General features: G+C 45.4%; 1 protein-coding gene across 4 annotated transcripts in view; it reads left to right on the forward strand.

Moving 5' to 3' along the window:
- The window catches only part of Pkn (serine/threonine-protein kinase N), a 135228-nt gene that overhangs the window by 35580 nt on the left and 77466 nt on the right, over positions 1–22182 (forward strand). For all 4 annotated transcript variants that reach the window (XM_065436713.1, XM_065436711.1, XM_065436714.1 and 1 more), the window contains 3 exons: positions 1380–1546; positions 7456–7565; positions 16329–16472. In XM_065436713.1, coding sequence (XP_065292785.1) covers positions 1380–1546; positions 7456–7565; positions 16329–16472 — 421 coding nt within the window. The remainder of the gene's footprint in view (positions 1–1379; positions 1547–7455; positions 7566–16328; positions 16473–22182) is intronic.

Here is a 22182-nt window from a genome sequence, read left to right on the forward strand (position 1 = left end):
GAAAAGTATCATCGGGCGAGACAAGCTGTATCATACCTTTCAGGTGGAGCCAAAGCTTCGAAGGATATGGATTCGTGCTGCGCGCTCATCGCAACCATCATAGGTACCGTCATAGCATGACTCTGTGCTCTGAACACTTTGAGGACAGGGACTATCAGACGAGCCCTGCTTTGGTGCAGAGCTGCGGCATGTCAGCGAAAGGGCGGTGCCTAAAGCCTGGTGCTGTCCCCTCCATTTTCTCCAGAAAGCGGAAATAAGAAAATAACGGAGCAAGCGGAGGTGCATTCGAGAAAAGGAGATGAAAAGCGTTGTGCTTTTTGGTTCTTTATTGCACAGCGGAAAAACGAGGATGAGATTGGCTGGAAATAAGCAAAGGCATCGTGCCATCTTCTTACTGCTGCTCGCTTGAGTGGCGTTCGCTGTGGCATTGCAATAGCAAGGTCCTTCAATACTTTTGATCTGTTCATGAAACTTCGGCATAATGCTATGGGAGAGCTTCACATAACGTCCGCAGTGGTTACACTACAGCACTGGTGCAAGTAGAAGGTGGACTGGAGCAGATGCTGAACGTATGCCACAGGCATTCTATGAGTACCCTCGCTATTGGGCAATGGCTGACTGCCTGCATTGGCGTGTGAATATTGTCAACACAACGTGCAACTCGTCCCTGTTTTTGTAGTGTTCAGAAACTTCAGCGCGAACAATTTCAAAACAACTACAATGCCTTGTTTCATTTCCAACTTCAACCGCATTTGAAATAGCGGCTTAATTCATTATTCGAATTGTACACTTGGACTACTCCATCGTTAGAAATGGACTACAGAGCAAGTTCATGTTGCACTTTTATTTCATTGCGCCACTCGTGCACTCTCTTTCACTCGCACCTTGCATGGTTGCGTGCTCAGGAGAAACAATGAGAGGCAGACGTCAGGCAGGTGCCGGCTGCTCACTTCTATTGCTGCTGCTGCTGCTGCTGCTACAAGTCTGCACGCATGAGATCAGGGCAGTCGGTGCCCAACTCTGTGTGTACCGTCGTGCAGCCGCAGCGCACTCATTATCGGCCAAAAATACAGCCATCCGTTAAAAACTGTGTGAAATAAACACTACCTATCACAACAGTAACGTCTTCCGAGTTGAATTTCGTTGCTTCCCTCATTTTTTCGTATTTTTGTTCAGTATCCCTTTGAATATGCAGGGAAAAGAAATAACGAAACTTTGAATGGCAGCATGTGCTGCATTGCTGCGAAACTGCATGGCAAGGCAGAATTCGCATATAGACCACACCCTAACTTTACTAATTAAAAACTTTTTGGTACAGGTTATATGTACAAAAATGTGATATCTGCCATAAAATGGGGTTTTCTGTGTGCGTTGTGCAGGCTGATGGGTTGTCAGGGCTTGCTGGAAGATGTTCCAGGTCGGCTGCCTCGAGCGCAAGTGGCAGGGATGGGAGCCGATTTGCGCAGTAGCCTTGTTCGAGCCACAGGTCGAGGCTTCTCTGGGCGCAACTCCTCACGCTCCTACAGCATCAAAGAAGAAACCTCTAGTAAGTTACCATAGAAGGCCCTTCCCATCAGAGTCAGACTTGTAACTTGAGTACTTCTAAAAGTGTGGGAGTACCAAATAAAGTGAAATTTTGATAAAATAATGCGACAGGTGCAATAAAAAATTGTTCAATACTTAGAAATATTGTTATTGATGCTTGCAAATACGGCATCAAAAATTTAATTGAGCAAAAGAAATTGGCTTCATTTGCAAGAGAGATGTTGCATTTTGCGCATGGCATTTTTATGAATTAAGCTCAAAGGTTGACAGGTATGCCAATATGCCTATGTAGACTAGCCATGGAGTGCTGCAGAATGTGCTTAATGCAAGCTTACTCACGAAAAGTGATAACAATGAAGTGTGTTGATGCCGTCATGACAGAAGTTCTGCAGAAAATTGCCCTTCATGGGAGCACAGCTGGTACTTTTGCTGACTTATAGCTGAGTTTACTTTTGTACAGCAAATCAAGCAATTACCATACTTTCCCTGAGCAAGAGGAAGTATCGGTATCGGATTTGCTGAGGTGTGTAAGTATTTTAGGTTTTATGACTCGGTTGCCTATTCCTACTAAATTTTGACCTTTTTTACTTTACAACACACTTTTAACACCTTCCAATTCACTTATTCTGTGTTGCATTGTATGTTCTTGCCTGTATTGGGATGATGATCCTTAAAGGGGCCCTGAAACACTTTTCAAACTAGAATGGAATAGACTCAGTATCAAAAAGATTCTTAACCACACTTGTCTGAAGCCTCAAAAATGCCTTGGGACTAGTATTATACCTCTCATATACAGTCAAGCCTTTACAGGCCATACAGTCGTAGTTACAGGTCAGTTACAGATACAGTTACAGGTCAAGCCATATACAGTCAAGTTAATTTTTACAAGTATCTCGGCCTTTACATCACTCACCATCTATCACGGCACAAGCACTGTTACAAGTACGAGAGAGGAAGTGGTTACTAGGTGCAAGGTTGGGACTGCAGGGTGGGTAATCTAAAAGTTTCCAACCAAAATGTTGAATATTCTTCTTAGTTCGGGCAGCGGTGTGAGCACGCACATTGTTAAGGACTATTCCAGATGGCAGTTTTTCACACCATCAATTTTCGATTGCACGTCTCAGGTGAGAGTTTTGCAGTACATGTCAGTTGTAATTGTTGTTCCACATTCCATGAAATCAACCTAAAGAACGCCCTTTTTGTCCCAGGAAACGGTAGCCATCATTTTCCAACTCGAGTAAGGAGATTTCTTCAATTTTTTTTATTTCGGTGAAGTTAAATCGTACCACTGCATTGACTGTTGTTTTGTTTCTGCATTGATGTCGGATATCCATGTTTCTCCCGTAAAAATGTATAAAAACAAGTTATCTCCATCTTGTCAATAGTGGTCCAAGAACACTCGTCCACTTGACATTCTTTGCTCTTTGCGTTGGTCGGTAAGCATTTTCAGTACCCACCTTGCACACAATTTGTGATATTCGAGCTTTTCCATTACAGTCGCCGACTGTTTATTCGGACCTCATGGGGACTGCGAAAATGTCCGAATAAACAGGTGTCCGAAAAAGCAGATTAAGGGGGAAAAAATGAAATCCTTTATTTCCACGCACTTATTCGGGCTCGCCAGTAGGTTTGAATAAATCGTGAATGCGCTGTTGCATGCTGTTCCGTTTACGCGCAATCAGATAAGCCTGAATCTCGGAGAGGGTCGTACGGTCACTATAGGCGGCTGAAAGCACAGTCACTGCTTGTACACGCTCCGCGTGCGACAGCAGCGTAGTACATGGTGCGTCATCTTCCGACTCAGTCATCGTCCGGCGGTGCAGCAGATACCTGACGAATGATCTCGCCGTCGTCGAGTTCTCCACATGTCAGTATAGCCGTGTCAGTACCTCTGAAACTGTCAAATGAGATGGTGTCCGGAATTGCAGTGCAACTACTGCGCAAGTCTTGGTAGAACATTTTCCGCGTCGGTAGGGAGCACATCGGAAGCTGGCAAATCTTAGGCCTCCTGGCACCCGCTTGTCGGCATTCCCCAGCGCAGTCTGCGTGGGCACAGTCGGCGCCATTAGACACTTCACGCGATGTTTCCGTATGCCGCGTTGGATCACCAGAACCTTGACAAAGTACACAAAGCAAACACCACCATGCCGACACCAGTCGCACAAACGAAAAATGTGGCCTACTCGCAGCGTCGTGCGCGAAGAAACAAATCAGCTGCTGGATTGTCTTGATATGGCTTACTAAGCTGAAACCAGAACTGCTGTAGAACCACTCTATCGAACCAGGCAGAAACGATAATGATGAGCGGGGATTTGCAGTAGCGCCACTTCGTGGGGCAGCAAGGAGGCTCCATTTAAAACAAAAATGGCGTTCAGCAAGTCTCTATTGTCGAACCATGCACCGGTCAGAGTCAGTGCATGGTGCTCTCGATTGAGTTGGCTCAAGGAGTGTCCGAAAAATCAGATGAGAGGTTGCAAGGTGTCCGAACTTTCGGCAGTTGTTATACATTATGGTCTATGGGGAGAATGGCGGTGCCGCGAATCAGACCGAATAATCAGGCATGTCCGAATTTTTGGAGTCCGGAAAATCAGTCGGCGACTGTACAATCGTGTAAATGGTGGTGCGTCTAACAAGAGGAAGTTTATCGGCCAGAACACAAATCGTCAGTAAAATCATAGTGCTTGGTCCACTTGTTAAAAGATTTCATCACTCTGCATACTGGGCCTGCCACCCACTCTTCATCATGCACGTTTGTGTGGCTATTTTTGAAGTCTCTACACCATTGTCTAACCTTTCCTACGCTCATTACTGCAAGTCCATAAACTAGGCACAACTCCTAATGAATTCGGCCAGTTGGTGATCCTTTTACGCGTAAAAATCGAATCATGGCACACACTTTGCAACTGGCAGGAGCAACGATTTTCACAGACACTGTCGTCTGCATTCACTGACAAGCTGACGACTACTGAATCAAACCAATAACTTGAGTGCCTTCTAAAAGTCATAAGATCGCACTGCATGTGTGCAACTGTCGTGTGCGAAACGAAATCATGAAAGAAACAAGTTATGATAACTCAAAGGGAAGCTCATTACTTTTCGAAGCGAGATTGGGAGCCTTAGAACACACACCTATAAAGCGAGACATAAGAAGGAAGAAGCATGTACATGCTGTGGTAAAGTTAGGGAAACGATGAGCATGTTTTATTAGAATGTGAAGACATGTGCCCAGCGACCAATTTAGGCACCACTGACCTCCTTGAAGCCCTTGGGTTCAGTGAGAGCAGAGAAAAAGTAAGCATGTCCGCAATAGAGATTACTAAGAGGCGATTGGAAGATTGGTGGAAGAAAAGTAGGGAAACAACAAAAAACGGAGACGTACGAAAGCAAAGTTCACAATAGGGGGGGGTCAGAAAATTTGGTTGTGAGAGTTCATCGTGGGCTTTCTTTCTTCTTTTTTTTAGCCTAGGTAGGACATTAGGCAGTATATTAGCAAGAGCTTGGTAGCGCAACTCACCGCCCTGTTCCACAGGGGACGCTCATAACATCCATCCATCCATGTTGTCACCCGGCAATATTCAAATATAAGCAAATGACCCTTACTTTTTGAATACGCCTTGTATCTCTATGGCAATTACACAATTTCCGGGGCTTGAACAAAACGTCGTCATTGTTTGTGCGAGTAAATCGGCAGTCTGTTCATCGGCTCAGTGATGGATGCCGCACTCCAGACTTGCGTTGAAAGGATTCCTAATGTAATTAACTTCGACCATGCGATGCGCTCTATGCATACTCCAGACCGGCCACGCCAGTCCTAGTCAGATTTGGGAGTTTGGGCCAGCTCCCATTGCTAAGTCCCCAAGTCATGTCACTGACAGAATGGTTCTCGACATATATTGATGGCAAGAACGCTTGCGGTGGCACCTCGTGGCGAGCGCAGTATCTACACTAGGCAGCCGACACAGCTATATGCAACTGTAGTGCACTTGCTATGTGCACAGCATTGCTGGAGTGCCCGCTCATGCTCGTGTGCTCCAGTCTTGCTGTGCTGCTTGGTGCAGACCAAGATGTGCTCAATATGAAGCAGTGTCTGCCAAGGCGCCTAGCCAGGAGCAGCAGCCGGGAACTACATAGGCGAGGAGTGAGCACATGCTGGTTGGGGTGTGTATTCCTTGTGATACGTGGCAGGCATAGCATACGTGTTGTCTTGGCTTAAGTTTTGCGTGGTTTGAGCTAAGTTGAATGTTGGAAACTAACTGAAATTAGCGAGACCTGATGGCTATGACACCAATAAGCAGTGCAGTCAAAGTTTCATTCCTAAGTGAGTGGGTTTGGCCGAGTGTAAGCAGACGATAATTGGCTTCTTTCAGAAGTGTATAATTTCTATAGAAATTTGAAACACAGATTTCACTTACTTCAACCTGTTTAGTTAACTGCATCAATCAATATACACAATAATGGTAGTAAGAAGCGCAGTGATCCAAACAAACTTCTTTTGATGTCTACTATCGCAGAATAGCAGCTGTCTGTGGGAACTTGCAATAGAACGACAAATGGCAGTCGGCCGCACATGCCTGCAAAATTTGGCTGAGATGTTCACGGCAGCATATGAAATTTGCTGAATGTGTTGCCAAGCCTAAGGAGTGGTTCAGGAGCTCTTTTTAAAGAATGTCGCCTCATGAATCACCTACCACAAAAGTTGTTCAAATCCTTTAAGTATAAGCGTAGTTACAGATACTTATTGCACCAATGTGTGGCTTTCTCTAGTTTCCGTCTCCACTAGCACACTGGAAGTTACACAGTGGGGATGCCATGGGGGCCAGACCCCGGCCAGAATTGGCACATTTTCTTCTGGTTTTTTTTTCTTTACAATGCTACTTTCGGTTAAGGTATGCATGGCGCTTTTTCGACAAGATAGGTGCATGGCAATGTGATAGAGATCAGTGACCAACACCCATCACCCACAGAGACCAATTGGAGTAACAGTTCTCAGTGTTTCGCCAGTGAGAAGGCTCGTCACGGCATCCCATGGTGACCTTGGGCCGGCCACGGTATCTATGCTATGGAGCACGTAGCCTTTGAGATTAGATGCCATCTCCAACAGATGCAGTTACGCGCAAACGACGAATGTTTTCTATGTGCACGACAGGGCTGTGGTACACACATGCGTGCTTCTGTGCGTGAGTCTGGCCATGCTATGTGGTGTGGACCAGCTTTGTCTTGCACCAGTTTGACCGACAAATAGTAGCCACATTCAAATAGTGAATTTTGAAGCGCGATCAAGCTATGTTTGCCACGGCATCTAGAAAGGAATGGCCACGAGTGAGCGAGCGCTGGCAAACATATACGAGGTCTGGGCTAAAATTTCGACTACGACACCGATTAGCAATGTAGCCAAAGTTGCATTCCTACATGGATAGGCACGGTTGAGCGTGAGCAGATGATAGTCGGTGTCTTCCGGAAGTCCCCAGTTTCATAGAAATTCATAACTCTCATTTTGTCTTACTTCAGCCTGTTTCTTTCAATACATCAACTATTATATGCAGTAACAGAAGGAAGAAGTGCACTGATCCACGCACCCTTCATGATGGATGTCAACTATCAACCAATGGCAGTGCTCTTTGGGACACTGCCCTTAGATGTAAAGGGGCGGGCGCTGGCAGCGCTGAAACAGGCGAGGAGAAGGCTTCTGTTTTAAAAGACGACGTTTGAAGGAAAGACAACTTCGTGCAGCGCTTTGAGCTCGATGCGCTGCTCACAATGCAAAATTTGGCTTAGATGTGTACAGCAACAGGTGCTATTCGCAGAATGTGTTGTTCCAAGCTCGATAGGTGGTTCAGGGCCCCTTTAAAAGCCACTTCTCAGCAACTGTGGTGTTGTGTTCACATGGTTACTGACATGTATTATTTGCAGATGAAATTATGGCTGTTTTAAAGCTTGACAATGTCCATGTGGGCCAGACCACTTACAAGCCATGTAGTCAGCAAGCATGGGACCAGAGGTTCACTGTTACTCTCGATAGGGTAAGTTTATGCCCAATATATAGGGGGGGGGGGGGGGGGTTGGCCTATCCCACCTGTTTTGCTTAGGGCTTTGGAATAATGACGAAAAACAACTGTGTGAGCACCTTGCATCAGCCTGACAAAGATGATGTTTAACCAAGTCGACTGCTACTCCCAAGATAACTGAAGCACCTACCCTACCCGCTGATCATGGCACGAAGGTGAAAAACGGTGTGATGATGCCGTTTATAATGCGCGATGCTTATAAGCGGTAGCCGTATGGTCAGCGAAATATATATAGATATATATATATATATATATACACAGTAGAGTCTAGATAAATGAAACTTTCTTACGGAAGTGTCGGATAAACGGAGCAGTGGTATCAATTCTGTAGGCCACCAATAGTCACATTTTTAACAAACTTGGGTTAAACAAAACACGTCTTTTTGTGCACTCTGGTTTAATGGAACTTTAACCAAAATTACGACCTGCCTCATGGCATATGAAAAAGTCCTGCAAACATGCCAAATGGTGATGCTGTAAATAGTGAAGCAAATACAATCCATCAGGCAGTTGTGGGAAAGTTAATGCAAATTAAAGATGTAGGAGTTGCAACGGCGTTTCCATCATGAGGACTTTGCTGGGCAAGTAATGATCCCCGAGGGGGAAGGGAGTCCTTTGAAATAGGTAAAATCTCAGTCAGGCTGCTAAAATACTTTTTTGTTAACATCGGCAGGTGTAAGAGACCTGAGATGATACATGTGTTACCTGCTCTGACAAGACAATTGAAAATGTTATTGGCGAAGTTTGTGGTGAAGAATGGATTCTATTGATGACGATGTAGCTGCTGTCCCATGTCCCAGTGCATGTTACTGTTTCAGACCAGACTAAAGATGTAGTTGAAAGTCTACAGCGTTATCTTGAATGCGACAGCTGTGCTGAATTCAGAATCCTTTTGCACATGAGCATAACCTTGCTCAAAAGAAGCTACAATATCAGTAGCAGAACTCAGTAGAGTCATTTTTCACCACAGTAATATCAAAACACTCGGATGCGTTTAGAGAAAAACAGTTGTTGGTGATTTCTGTGTCGTTCGTTTAAATGAAACTTCGCACAATCATTATATTTTTCTTTCCATTCAAGTTCCGTTTAAGTGTTGTCTACGGTACTGTGTCAATGTATTATTGTATGTTCCGCATCAAGAGTGATGTCCTTGGCGATTAATAACACACCGAACCATAAATAACGGAGGCCACATGCAGATGAAGCCCTACTCTCCCCCACACACACACACACACACACACACACACACACACACACACACACACACATTCTCTGTATACTTGAATGAGCCCTTATAGTGAGTCTGTGTGTATACCGTATTTACTCGCATAATGATCGCACCCCAAACGTGTCGCAGCGGTATGTCGTGTGCCAAGTCTAGCTAATGATGATCGCGCTTACCATCTGTCGAATGCTGTCGAATGCTAGGCGAACGACTCTTGAAGCACTTGAAGCGTGCAGACCAAGCAGTCTGCACGCACCAAACATTCTTAAGCAGATGCTCCATTTCATTCCTTTTATCACTTTCTTGAAAAAAAAAGTTACAACCAAACTTGTCTCAGCGTTATTATTTGTAGGCATCATAATGGTTTTGGTCAACAACAAAAAAGGCGCCTTTCGATTCTTCTCGTCTGCACTCGGGGGCACGCAAGAAATTGCGAGCGGCAACGATAGCAGCCACGTTTACACTGATACGTTAGAAGTGTACCCTATTCATACGCCAACGCTTGCAACACAGCTAAGATATTCGCCTACCCATATCGGAAACGTGCCGTATCAGGATAGCAGTGAAGACACATGCCGCAGTTTCCGCAGCATGCCCGCCATGTGTTTCTATGTTACTGGCAGCTAAGCGCGCCCATCTCCGTTTCTGTCCCTCAAAGTGGACATAGCTAAACTTGTCGATATTAATGATACTATTCATTACTGATATGGAAGAAACTGTTTTAATGAGCATAATGTACTCATGAGAAGAAAAAGAATCGCATTCGGTGGGTTTGGCTGGCTCCGCCAGCCGCCATTCTTGTTTTGGTGTCTTGCACTGACAGCGGCAGCTGCCTGCTTCTTGACCCATCATCAACCCGCAGCAAACGCGGGATGAAAAAAGAAAATGTTTCTTTTCGTGGGAAATCTAACTCGCGTAATGATCGCACCCCTGAATTTGCGTCAGATTTTTTTTCAAGAAAGTGTGATCATTATGCGAGTAAATACGGTAATCAAATCAATGGAAAGAGGGGAGGGGTTCTCCAAGGCCAAAATGTTTGAGAACGCCTGCTGTAATAATTAAGCCACAGTGGTCGCTGTCCCTGCATCCTAAACATCCACTTCCTTGGATATTTGCATACATGTACAGTAGAACCTCATTTATATGTTTCAGATAAAAACACAAGAAAAAGCATACTAAGCGGGAAAATGTGCGATCCAAAGTGTAATAAACATACCAGCCCTAACTGTCGTGGACATCTAAGTAATGTAAAGCGTTGTGTGAATCGTTGCAGTGCAGAAGGCCAATGTGCGCTAAGCTGGTGGCGCCCGAGCGCTTCGAGACGTGCTTTTTTTTGCTTTATTTATTTTTTTCACAATAACCCTAAAGGTCCTCTAGGGAGGGTATTACATAGGGTAAAGGTTACATCGGAGAGGCAAAGAACAGTGCATAAATGTAAAAACACATAAACAAAGCTTATGTTTGCACTCCTTGAATACGGCCTGGGGCAGCAGCTTCTTGACTTGGGAATTTCGGCAGGAAGTTTTGATGCACCAACATGGCATGAATCCTTGCGGCACAAGATGTCCAGAGTAACGCAGGACATGCGTTGTCATTTTTCTATTGCGTAGTGTTATAAGACAGCAATAGGAAACCCAAACTAAATTGAGCTTGTGGGGCGATGCTCAAATACAACGCCTACGACGCTACTAGAGCGAAACATGACACTCACTTCGCGCCACCTGCAGCAGAGAACGGCGGCATGTTTAGGTTATTGGCAATTAAAGTCGCGCAATGCATTTCCAATGGCACTAGCCCCACATGCTGTGTAACAGATAGGTGAAGATGCATACAATAAGGTTGGGCTACGATAGCTGCGTATGTTGTGTGGAACGACCTGGGAGGAGTTTTTCTGGTAACTGAATAGGAAACTGAGTGCACACCTGTGTTTTCACGCGAGGCAGGCAAGCGAGTAGTAATGGGGGCAAGCTGCTGCGGTGGGCAGCTACTGACATCGATTACGCGCAGTTCCCGCATTTTGTTGTTTGCATGCGATCTAGCGGCTGGAAAACGTATCATAGTTCGGCAATGTACTGATTGTTGGTGCTGAAAAATCGTGTTTTCTGGAAACCTGTTTACAGGTAAAAAAAGTATTGGATTTTTTTATATCGAACATTGGCGCTGAAATATCATACATAACGGGATCGTATTAACGCAGTTCTGTATTTATAGACTGTACTCATGGACAAACTTCTGTGGCTATGAAGGGAAAGCTACAGGCCGTGGTGCTGCTGCACTTGTGTTAGTAGTGCCGCAGCGTTTGACAGTGCTTTTCGTTGCTCGAAACAGACGCTAAGTCGTCGCAGCTTCCATGTGCGACGGTTTTGTGTTTGCCTAGACTTGGAAGGGAAAAGCTGCAAAATAAGTAAACTTTAACACTCAGTGGTGTGTTTTATGTTTTGTCTTCCCCAGCCTTAACTAACGTAGATTAAAACGTGAGAGTCTCTTCAGAAGCACTCTCACTTGTGCGTGCTTTGCCTCCGTAGCTTTCCCTTCATAGCCACAGAAAGTTGTCCACGAGTATAGTTCTGGGAGTACTGACCAGTGCCACTTATGGGCAATGCGGCAAATATGGAATTCATTAAACCACAGGCATGGCATAGTGTGTTATCTTAGAACAGGCAACGGGCCAATAAACCCTCATAAGCTACTTAACTCTTTCCGTACCGTGCCCATTGGACATCGTTAGCCCACTGTCAATGATTTTAAATGTCGCTTTCAAGACCTTCCATGCCATTCACAGACACACTGCACCATCAAACGGGAAGGAGAAAAGCTATATTTTTGTTTTCCAAGCACTTCGTTCTTTTCCTGCCAAGCAATAATTTTTTAACATGCTCTGAAGTTTCACGATCGTCAAATTGGAAGGAAAAAATGGCCGCTTCCAAGAGCGGCGCACACGCTTCAAAAGATGGTAGATCTTATGATGCCGCTGTGTCTGTAGCTGATTTTATCAATAAATCGAGCAACAACGAGTCTGAGGATGCTGCCTTTTTATCGGACTTTGACTCTAAGACCGACGACGACGCAAACCAGCCCAGAAAACGAGCAGCCGCAGCCCGGCACACCCAACTAGGGCTTGCAGTTAAATTTTTGTAGTGCAGTACCTGTTAATGAGAAATTTTAATTCTTTTGGACATATTGCCTATTAGACGGCAGTACATTTTGTATATCTCATAAGCTTTGATACATTTTTCTCATAGTAAATACAAATGTGTCTTTGTAAACCTTGTTCAGTTTCATCCCACCATCTTGATTCTGGCAATTTATATATTTTTTAGGACAGACATCTCTTCAGTAAAATTTGTGTGCGTGAAAAATGCATTGATTCTCATTTTTGTTTATGTAATACATAAAATAATGAGTGCAGTAGTTCCCTCAGAAAAAGAATATCTGGTGTAACCAACAAAGAACACTTATTTTCCCTATGGTGGGGAAAGAATTGAGTCCTCAAGACTGCCAGTTTCAAGACCCTCACTATGCAATAAGTGAGAATTCCCTGCTATAATGCTTCGGCACTTAAGGGTGTACTGTAAATAAAAGAATGGGGGGGAACCCTGGCGCTAGATTTTTTCTTACAGTAAAGCCTCGCTTATTTGGATTTTATAGGGTTGCAAAATATCTCAGGATTTGACCAAATGTCGAATTAACCAATGTGTCAAGAAGATAATAAACACATACTTGCACTTCATTAACATGCCCTTCTTTACTGAAGAAATCCACAATTCTCCCTTCTGTTTTGCACAGTAAGGCAGCCTTGTGGGCCCTTTAACGTCTGTGTATACCATCACAACTAAACGAGAAAATCATGAAAATCATCACAGAGCAAAAAGAAAAAAAAAACGTTTTTCTGGAGCTCAAATGGCCGCAGCAGATTGTGCCACTATTTTGTCAAGTTTATTGCTGTGAAGCATATTCAGATCAAATACAGTCGAATCTCATTAATTCGAACACGCTTAATTCAAACTTTTGGTTTATTCAAATTGACACTATGGTCTTATCAAAGTTATGTGTATTCCAATGGGCAAAGACGCCCAGTAATTCGAACGCACAAGCATTTGCGACAGTTAATTCGAACATACCGCGCTCCGACAATGCTCTCAGCAGCGCGCCAAATCACGCGGTGGTGCCCCTGACCAGCAGTGCTCTGACCCCGCCATAGATTAAAAGCTTAGGAGAGACCCCAATGCCGCATGCGACGTTCCATATAAAGTCCAAGGGCGATTACGCCATCGCCGCGCACCCTATGCTGTATGTGCGAGCTAAAGTGTGCATGGGGAGCCGACTATCACGGCTTACTCTCTTATGTGACTGCTGTGCGTGGTCGTATCTTGCGAGTGATCTACTTGGGCAGAGTGTAGGTCTGTTGGCGGCTCATAGCTTTGTGCGTGCTGCGTGTTCTTGGCGCTCACTTTTCGATGAAGCGATATACAACACGAATGTCACTTCGCTCGCTGCAGCTGCTGCGTTTCCTCACGCAAGCGTTTTGACAGCGAGTTTCCACGTTCATCGAGTGAGATGTGTTCATGTTTTCTTGTGCATGTGTTTCACCATGCTTGTTAATTTGCCTCTATTTACAAGTTTATACAGCCGATAAAACTACTATTCTTGCTACGTATAGCTGTTCACTAATTTGCTATCGCAAACGATGCCTTCCCTTTTGAGCGAAACTGCGACTTTTTTTACAATGATGAGTGTAAACCGAGACTTCCCGATGAAAAGGCTGTCGGAGACAGTGTGCCACATCCGATTTTGTACAACAGGACGGAGCCTGAATACAAGGACAGGAAGGTGGCTCCCAGTACCTTGTTCTCCTTATCTTCTGCATGCGGCGACGTCGCAACAGAAGGGAGCACACCAACATCATTATGATCAGTGGCAACGACTTCGTCATCTTCATAAGACATGACGCGTTAAGAATGCAGGACAAAGAACACAAACGCAGTGCCAATTTGTCAGCAGACAAAGAAAAAAGCGCACGAGCACGCAGACGGAAGCAGAGGTGGAGGCTCAGTCTGACCTTGGCAACTCTGCCATGGCAGTCTTAGGTGGCAGTAAGGGGGCTTAGGTGGCAAAGGTAATTAGCGCCATCCATCAAGCTGGCGGGAAAGCAGATCCACTTCCCTCCACCCCCCCCCCCCCTTCTCCCAATTGCGCTCACCCTGCCTCGCAGCTCTCTCACCTTCGATGGTCTCCGCGTGCGCCTGCCTCCACGCTGGCCCAGTGCCAGCTTAGCCCCCTCCTTGAAGTCAAGTTTTCTGCCGTTATCAGGAAGCGAGCGTTCGCCGGCACAGGAAGCTTCATGGTTCTCGCTCACTTTGTACTTGCGTGTCACAATACTTCACGACTCTCACCGTTTGTGCTTCGTGCTTGGTGAAAGTGTACTTCAAGAACAAGTCCACCTTTTAATTCGAACAAGTTTTCATGTCCCTTCGAGTTCGAATTATCGAGATTTGACTGTACAATGAAAGTGCACAGATGCTGCATCTATGAATAGAACCAAATAATACCCACTGCCAAATACAAGTTATTCGGCAGTCCAGTTTTTATTGCAAGTGATCGTGGAACGACGCAGCACGCTCTAGATCATAGTGTCCATTGTGGATGGGATGAAAGTTCTTGCATTTGTGCTCCAATTTCATGTTTGATGGCGCACAGTCATTATCGTGAATTATTTGAAAACTATTACAGGAATACGGTATATACTCATGTAATGGGCGCACATTTTTTCCAAGATTTAGGGTGAAAATCGGGGGTGCACAGAAAGACACAATTTTTTTTTTTTAATTTTCAGCAGTACTTGTTTTTATTGAACTATAGTACTCACTTGCAATGGCTCTGGAAATTATTGGCTATTTCCGTAGCATGTCACCTGCTGGCTGGAATAGATGGTGACGCCCCACACACCAGTGACGGTGACGTCTCGGAGGCAGCCGCTAAATCTCGAAGGCTCTGCTTCTGCTACCTGGAGGAGCTGAAAACTTGGCATGGCATGCCTGTTTTGCCACAGAAGAAAAAAAAAACACACACACACAACAGATAACATTGCTAAGGTTCTCAAAAATCAAGGGTGGGGCTGATACGCGGGTAATTTTTAAATATATTTTTTTAGCGATTTTAGTTCTGGGTGCAGCTTTTACACAAATGCAGCGTACGCAAGTATATGCGGTATTTGGATTTTTAAATAGGGACGCGTTTGATTCGGGTATCAAATTAAATACAATACTCAATTCGTTATTCCAACGTTTCGAACGTTTGCACAACCCTACAGTCAATGCAGCTCCATGCAAGTAGCAGGATGCAACAAATAATAAAAAAAGTGTCAAGCATTTCAAAATAGCTGTACCAAAATGGTTCCTTTTGCAAATTACTCGATTTCCGACTGATGATGTAAGCGGCGCTCATTTCGGCGCATTGTTTGCATGCTAGCACTGTGTGTCACACATTTGCAGCACTTGCCATGCTTCAGGGCTTGTTTGTCTTCCACAGCCGAACACTTATGAATTAGCAAGTGTACGATGGCATGTAATAATGAATACATCTTTTGGGACTAGATGACTGTGTAACATGTACTTGCAACTTAGACTGTGGTCAACAATGCTGCCCAGCAAAGGATGCTACGATTGAGTCAGAGAGGCACTGCTTTCATAGGGCAATTAGGAAGAAAAAAAAAAGCATGGCATAATAGCTTTGCGGAAACCTGCAAGGCTGGAGAGTAGTAATTAATGAAGGAATTTTCCCTTCATTAATTACTTCTTTTCACCTTGCGGGTTTCCACAGAACTATTATGTCAAACTCTTTCCTTTGCTTCAAGTTGTTGACAAATTCAACTTCACCCTACCATCTACTAGCCGCCTGGTTAGCTCAGATGGTAGAGCGGCTGCCCCGGAAAGACTGTGGTCCCGGGTTCGAGTCCCGGACCAGGATGAAATTTTCTACAACTGCGAGGCTTTTCTTTCGAGGAACCCGTATAGGTTTTCTTTGTAGCAATCGCTACGAACGAAAAAGGTGGATATCTGATTTTCCCTTCACTTAAAAAAAAAAAAAATTGTGCAGTTTGCTTTATGTCTGTCTATTTGAGAAAATAAGAGTAGCTTCAATAAACGCTCCTGGATCAGTTTCTTTTTCTTTAACTGTAACGCATCAGGCTAAGGATATTTTAACGCCTGTATGGCTTGACACAGTTCCGTAGTATCATTTATAAGGCGCACTTTGCCCTGCTTCTCCTATTTGTCAATTACTGTATTTCATTCCATTGAGACCGTCATCAAGCTGTGCCAAAACCCAGTCCCTCTGCTGAGGAACATTTATTCATTTTTGCATAAGTGTTCCTTGCATTATTTTGTGATCGAGAAAGTCTGACTGTTATGAAAAGTGATACTAAGAGAAAGTAATCACACTGGTATTAAGCATGTTATTTTATTATCGGGCCTTGTCTCCAAATGGTTGTGCAGTCTCGAGAACTGGAGATCCAGGTATACTGGAAAGATTGGCGTGGCATGTGTGCTGTGAAGTTTCTCCGGCTGGAAGAGTTTATTGATGATGACAGGCATGGCATGGCTCTCCATCTGGAACCTAAGGGACTTCTCTTTGCAGAGGTAGGTGTTCATATTTTAATTTGGTTTTTATTAAATTAGTTGGGAATAAGTCTCTTCAATGCTGCTCACTGTATGCTTAGAATTATTCAGTGCGGTATACTGGGAAGCACTAGAAGTGAGGATCAACTATCTCTGCAGCCTGAAGTCTGCAGATGACTTGCAACAAATAATTGAGGATCTTAGCCGACATAGTGTAAAAGTAAAGTTGAAGATTAATATTCAGAAGACAAAGGTAATGTTCAATAATTTGGCAAGAGAACAAGAATCCATGATTAGCAGTCAGCCTCAGAATCTGTGCAAGAGTAGGGTTGTCTAGGCCATTTACTTGCAGGGGACCGTGATGACAAAAAATTTACGGAAGAATGAAAATGGGTTGGAGAGCATACAGCAGGTATTATTGCGTCATGACTGGCAGCTTGGCGCTATCCTTGAAAAGTGTACAATCTTTGCATTGTGCCTGTAATAAAATATGGGCCAGAAACTTGGGAAGGAAATGAAGAGCTTAAGAAGTTAACGACTGTGCAACGAGCAATGGAGCAAGAAATGTTAGGCGTAATGTTAAGAGCTGGGAAGACAGCGGTGTGGATTAGAGGGCAAACAGTGGTAGCCAATATTCTAGTAGACATTAAGAAAAAAAGTTGGAGCTGGACAGGCCATGTAATGCATAGGGTGGGTAACTGGTGGTCTGTTAGAGTTCTAAAATGGGTGCCAAGAGAAGGGAAGCATAGTCGAGGACGGCAGAAAATTAGATAGTGTAATTAAGAAATTTGCAGGCATAAAATGGCGTCGGCTGGCGAAAGACGGCATATCTCTGAGAGAGATCTTTGTCCTGCACTGAACATAAAATAGGCTGATGATGACGAAATGCACATGTGCTGCTCTTATTACATGTGGTGAAGGCGTAGCTTGAAAGTGAAATGCTGACTGTGATGTAAAAAAAAAAGAAAAATGTTCGGATGTCAGAAAATGGTGCCCATTCTGCTCCTTGGAGGTGACAGGGGCTTTCATTTTCTTGTATTCTATAGTCGCCGACCATTAATACGGACTCAACGGGGACTGCCGAAACATCTGAATTATGAGGAGTCCGAAATACCAAACTCACCCAAAAATAAGTGACCTTATTCTACAATTGGTCAAAAAAGGTGTACTCTGTTCTCGGAGCGTCACTTTCGGGAAATACCTTCAAATTTCACCTGACTATAGTGCAAGATTCATCGGCGTCTGCAAGCGATAGTATTCTTGGCATAGTGCCAAGCAATCGATTTTGTCGCAGTGTGGAAATGCTGCAGCCCATGAATGAGTCTGGTGCTAGCCACGCGAAATATCGTGAAAATGAAAGTATCTTTAGAAAGTGTTTGTCCAAGAATATGGCCTAGGTTTGTCAACACATGTTTCTGTGCACACATGCACTTGCCCTTGGCCTAGACATTCAGTGGTCACGATTTTCTAGCAATACCTTCCGTCCTTTTTTCTTTTTCTGGTCAGCTGAACGATGCTCCGCACTCATTATCAACGGGATCAGCCGGCCATGAACAGTGTATAATAAGAGTGGTATAGAATCGAGCGGAAAGCATCGCTACAAAAATCATAGCCCCTATATCAACCATTATCACGCTTTTACTACAGATAGACGAAAATACAATCAATACATGCACGGAATTGTCATTGGCGACCACTAGGTCGACTAGGCTTTGCTAGTGTCGGTTCTGTGGAGCGCCAACGACATGGCCAACAACCATGCTGGTGACATTTCAATATGAAGATATCACTCTTTTGTTCGACACTAGCTCACTAGCACCAGGGGATCTTTAATGTGCCCCCTATGCATGAGACATGGGCATTCTTGTATTTCGCCCCATCGAAATGTGGCCACCGCAGCTGGGATTTGATCCGATGATCTCATGCTTATCAGTGCAACACCGTAGCCGCTAAGCCACTGCAGCAAGTAGCAGACAGTCGTGTAGTGCGAGGTCGATTTATTGCACAATGCCCTGTAAGGTGTCCGAGATTTCGGTCTTCCCCGATGTCATGTGCGTAAAGTACTAGAGTTTCAGGAGCATGCTGATGGAATGCTGCAAGCTTCTGATTTCTTTAGGAGAGTTTGCTGTCTTGATAGTTGATACATAATGCTAAGAACAAAAACAGTGCAAGAAACTGGACAACAAAGTGAGACATTGCGCTGTTTTTGTTCGCAGCAGTGTGCGAGCGGACGCTTCTAAACTACAACAAAAAAAAGCTTTTATTATGCTGCCGTTTGGCAACAAGTGTTGCACGAAGTCATATGCTTGAAATGCTCTGCCAGCACATTCATGAAACGCTGATAAGCCATGTGATTGCCGAAAATATGAAAGCAGAGGTCATATTTTGTAACAATCGAATACCTGGCACTCATTCTGCCAAGTGGCTGATCGCAGTGACAGTGGTAGCATAGTTTTGTCAGTCTATATGGAAGGGTGAAGAGAATGGAAAATGAAATGGATCATTATATGGTTCCCAGAACGTGAAAAACCCTTTCACTGTGCATTTGAAATAATTTGTAGTGGCTGTGGGTAAACAGTGCAGGATGCACTGAAGCATGAGTTCTCAAAGTGGTTGTGGAACCCAGGGGTTCAGCAGGCTCTTCCTCAGGGTTCCGCGAGCCACTGATAAATTTTCCCTGGTTTCGTGCTTGCCAAGTAGCTAAGACGGCGAGCCATGTGCATTTCTACCATTCGTAGATAGGAGCCGCTGGCGTGCGCGCTGATGTGTACGTCGGAGGATTAAAAGTTAGCACAACCCAACTGGTTCTAGTGCAGTAGCTCGGCGAATGCAGAGCACTGCAAATGCGCGACGCAAAAGAGCAAAAACAGTGCTAGTGTCCAACCGAAATGAAACAGCAGAGCCTGCATTGCCATTGTCATCCGCGGAAATGGTACGTGATACGTGACTCAAAGCAATGCCAGAACGCTTCATGCCTAATTGAGCCCTTAAGCCTATTGGCCTCGAGCTCCACCACTGGGAAAGCTGGCGCCACCGTCGGCGTGACGTGCTAGGAGGGATCACGTGGACATAGCGGCCGCGTTGGCTGCTTCGGGCGCGCCGAAGGGAGCTGAAAACGAGTTTAAATTCCCTCGAACGCTGCGGTTCTCATTTAGTGGCGAAATTTTCCCGCTTCAAGTGTCTCCTTTACAACGCTTGAAAGCACTACAATAGGTAGTGGCTGCCTTTGAAGGCGCGCAACATGGTAGGCTACTGCTCGGTGCCGCAGGGCCGGACGCACGTAACGGAGGCCGGTGTCAGCCTTATTCACACGTAGCCGCAGGATAAGAAGCTGCGTGAAGCTTGGCTCGCGAAACATAAAACCGGCAAACAGTCATCGGCTGCAACTCGGGTATGCAGCAAGCACAGACGCGAGGAAGATTTCTGCTACGGCGCCCGGTCTGCGATGTTCTGAAAACGCACACTGAGACGCTCGCCCGAGTCCGCTGCCTGTCTAATGTCATGACGGTTTGGTGTATGAACTTGTCGATGCTATAGATACTGGCAAGTTCAGTGGAGTGAAAAGGCAGCGGTAAGAAGCACATTTAAAAAAAAGCATGGCATATAGTCATGTTTGTGTTATGAATTAATGCACTGGATTACAAAAAAGGAGCAGGGGGAAATTGCACGCTGAGAGCACCGATAAACATGCAGTGCGATACAACTCGAGAAATAGTATTGAAAGGTCAAAGAATTTAGAAGAAAAAAAAAGATTGAATCGTCGCGACGGCACATAGGCGTCGAAGTCTTTACAATGAAATTATTTTTGAACAGCTCTGATAGCGCCCACGCAACAATGGTTGCTTGTATACTGTCAAATGCTCATATTCTGCGGCCTAAAGCTCATGGCACGGTGCGAAAACGCGCCCGCGGACAAGCATCCAGACGCGCCGGTCGCTGGGAATCTGCGCGATCGCTGCATTGAGGCTTCGTTCTATTACGCTCCATTTAGTTATACAAACACTATAAGAACTTATTTCACATAGTTTGCTCTCAGCGTTTACCTACCTTTCACGCAAGAAGCCGGTTCGGGAGACTCCATCGCGGCGACCGCGCGCAGTGGCATTCACTGTACGTATTCGGTAAAGAGATAGCATCTGTAAACGATTGTGTGCTTTCAGTTTGCCCAAGATTATTATTTAGACAGTAAGAAACTTCTCTCGTTTCGAAAGTACTTACAGGAATGTCCGGCAGAGCTCGCGCGTGGTGTTTTCAGTGAGCGCTGACAGCAAAACCTATGAGGAGCGTGCCACGTGATCCCTCGTACTACGCCAGCGAGGCGCTTCCGATAGATGGCGACTCCGTAACTCCTCGCCGCCATTATTCTTGCGTTTGTTGCCGCACGTAAGACTGCGTTGGCAGCTGGCCGCATGCCTTCATAACTGCATAGTCCCTATGCATGATCGCATCGATAACTACCGTGGTTGCGGTAAACAGTAGTTTCGTTTCGACTCGGTGTGCACATCGGCCGCATGCCTTCAAAATGTAGTCGCCATCCAAGACTGCATTGATAACCACAGCGCTTTCGTTTGCATTTGTTGCAACAAATGGTAGTTTCATTTCTACTTGGCACGTTCGTTGGCCGCCTGCCTTCAGAACTGCAAGGTCGCCATCCATGATTGCGTCGATAGCGGCGGCGGTTTCGTCCGCAGTGGTTGCAGCAAACCATAGTTTCACTTTGACTCTGTGCAAAGCTGTCGAAGATGAAGAGCACCGGTTACATCACAGTGGACGGAAATAATGGAGATGTGTGCATGGTATTGTAAAACATGTCTCAGATGAAGACGCGTGCTGTGGCCGCGCTGCAAAGGAAGTCGCAAGGCCTTCGCCACTGTGAGTGCTAATCAGGCAAGCGATGACGAGAATTGTAGGTTCTGCAGTGTGCTTATGCAAAATAGAAACAATTTGCTGGGTCATTCTGTAAATAAAAGTGGGTTGATACTGCTATGGAACAGTATTTGCGATCACGAAGAGGCGAGCAGTGTGAAGACGACGAGGGCGATTAGAGGCTAGCGCGGGCTGTTGCCTCTTGGCCAAGTGCGGCATATTTTCTTGTAAATATACTTGCATATAGCTTTTCGTCTGCGTCTTCCTGCATAACATATCTGGTGGAGGTAGGCGTTCCCTGTACCTCGTCACTGAGCTTCGCAGTGGACGGTGGTCGCAGTCAGAAATCCGCGACAGTGCCAATTTCTCGGCACTGTCGCAGTCGCTGGAGTTCCCTGACCCGGTCTACTTTATACTGCCTACTCTCGCCCCCCCCCAGGTGGCCCTGCTCGTCCCTATGCCGCACTCTCCGATAATGCAGCCACTGATTCTCCTGCGCCGAACCGCCCCTATTCTCGTTCGCCTTCGCCCCAACGACGACAATCTCGCTCTCTTCAGCTCCGTCGCTCCTATTCGCCGACTCCCTTCGGACGCCACTCCCAGCCGGAAAACTAGACGATGCAGCGCCTCGAGGTGACGCTGCATTGCTCCCTACGCCGCCAAATCCTCTGCTGACGTTGCCCACTCATTTGAACCTTCTTGACGTGCAAGTCGACAGTGTTTCTGTATCTGCTCTTATAGACACTTGGGCTCATTTGTTGGTAATGAGCGCTGGCCTTCGTAACCGGCTCAAGAAAATAATCACGCCTACCACGACGTCTGTTGTCCGTGTCGCCGACGGCGGAACAGCCCCCATAATTGGTAT

The sequence above is a fragment of the Dermacentor albipictus genome, chromosome 1 (genome assembly GCF_038994185.2).
Source record: "Dermacentor albipictus isolate Rhodes 1998 colony chromosome 1, USDA_Dalb.pri_finalv2, whole genome shotgun sequence".
NCBI lineage: Eukaryota > Metazoa > Arthropoda > Arachnida > Ixodida > Ixodidae > Dermacentor > Dermacentor albipictus.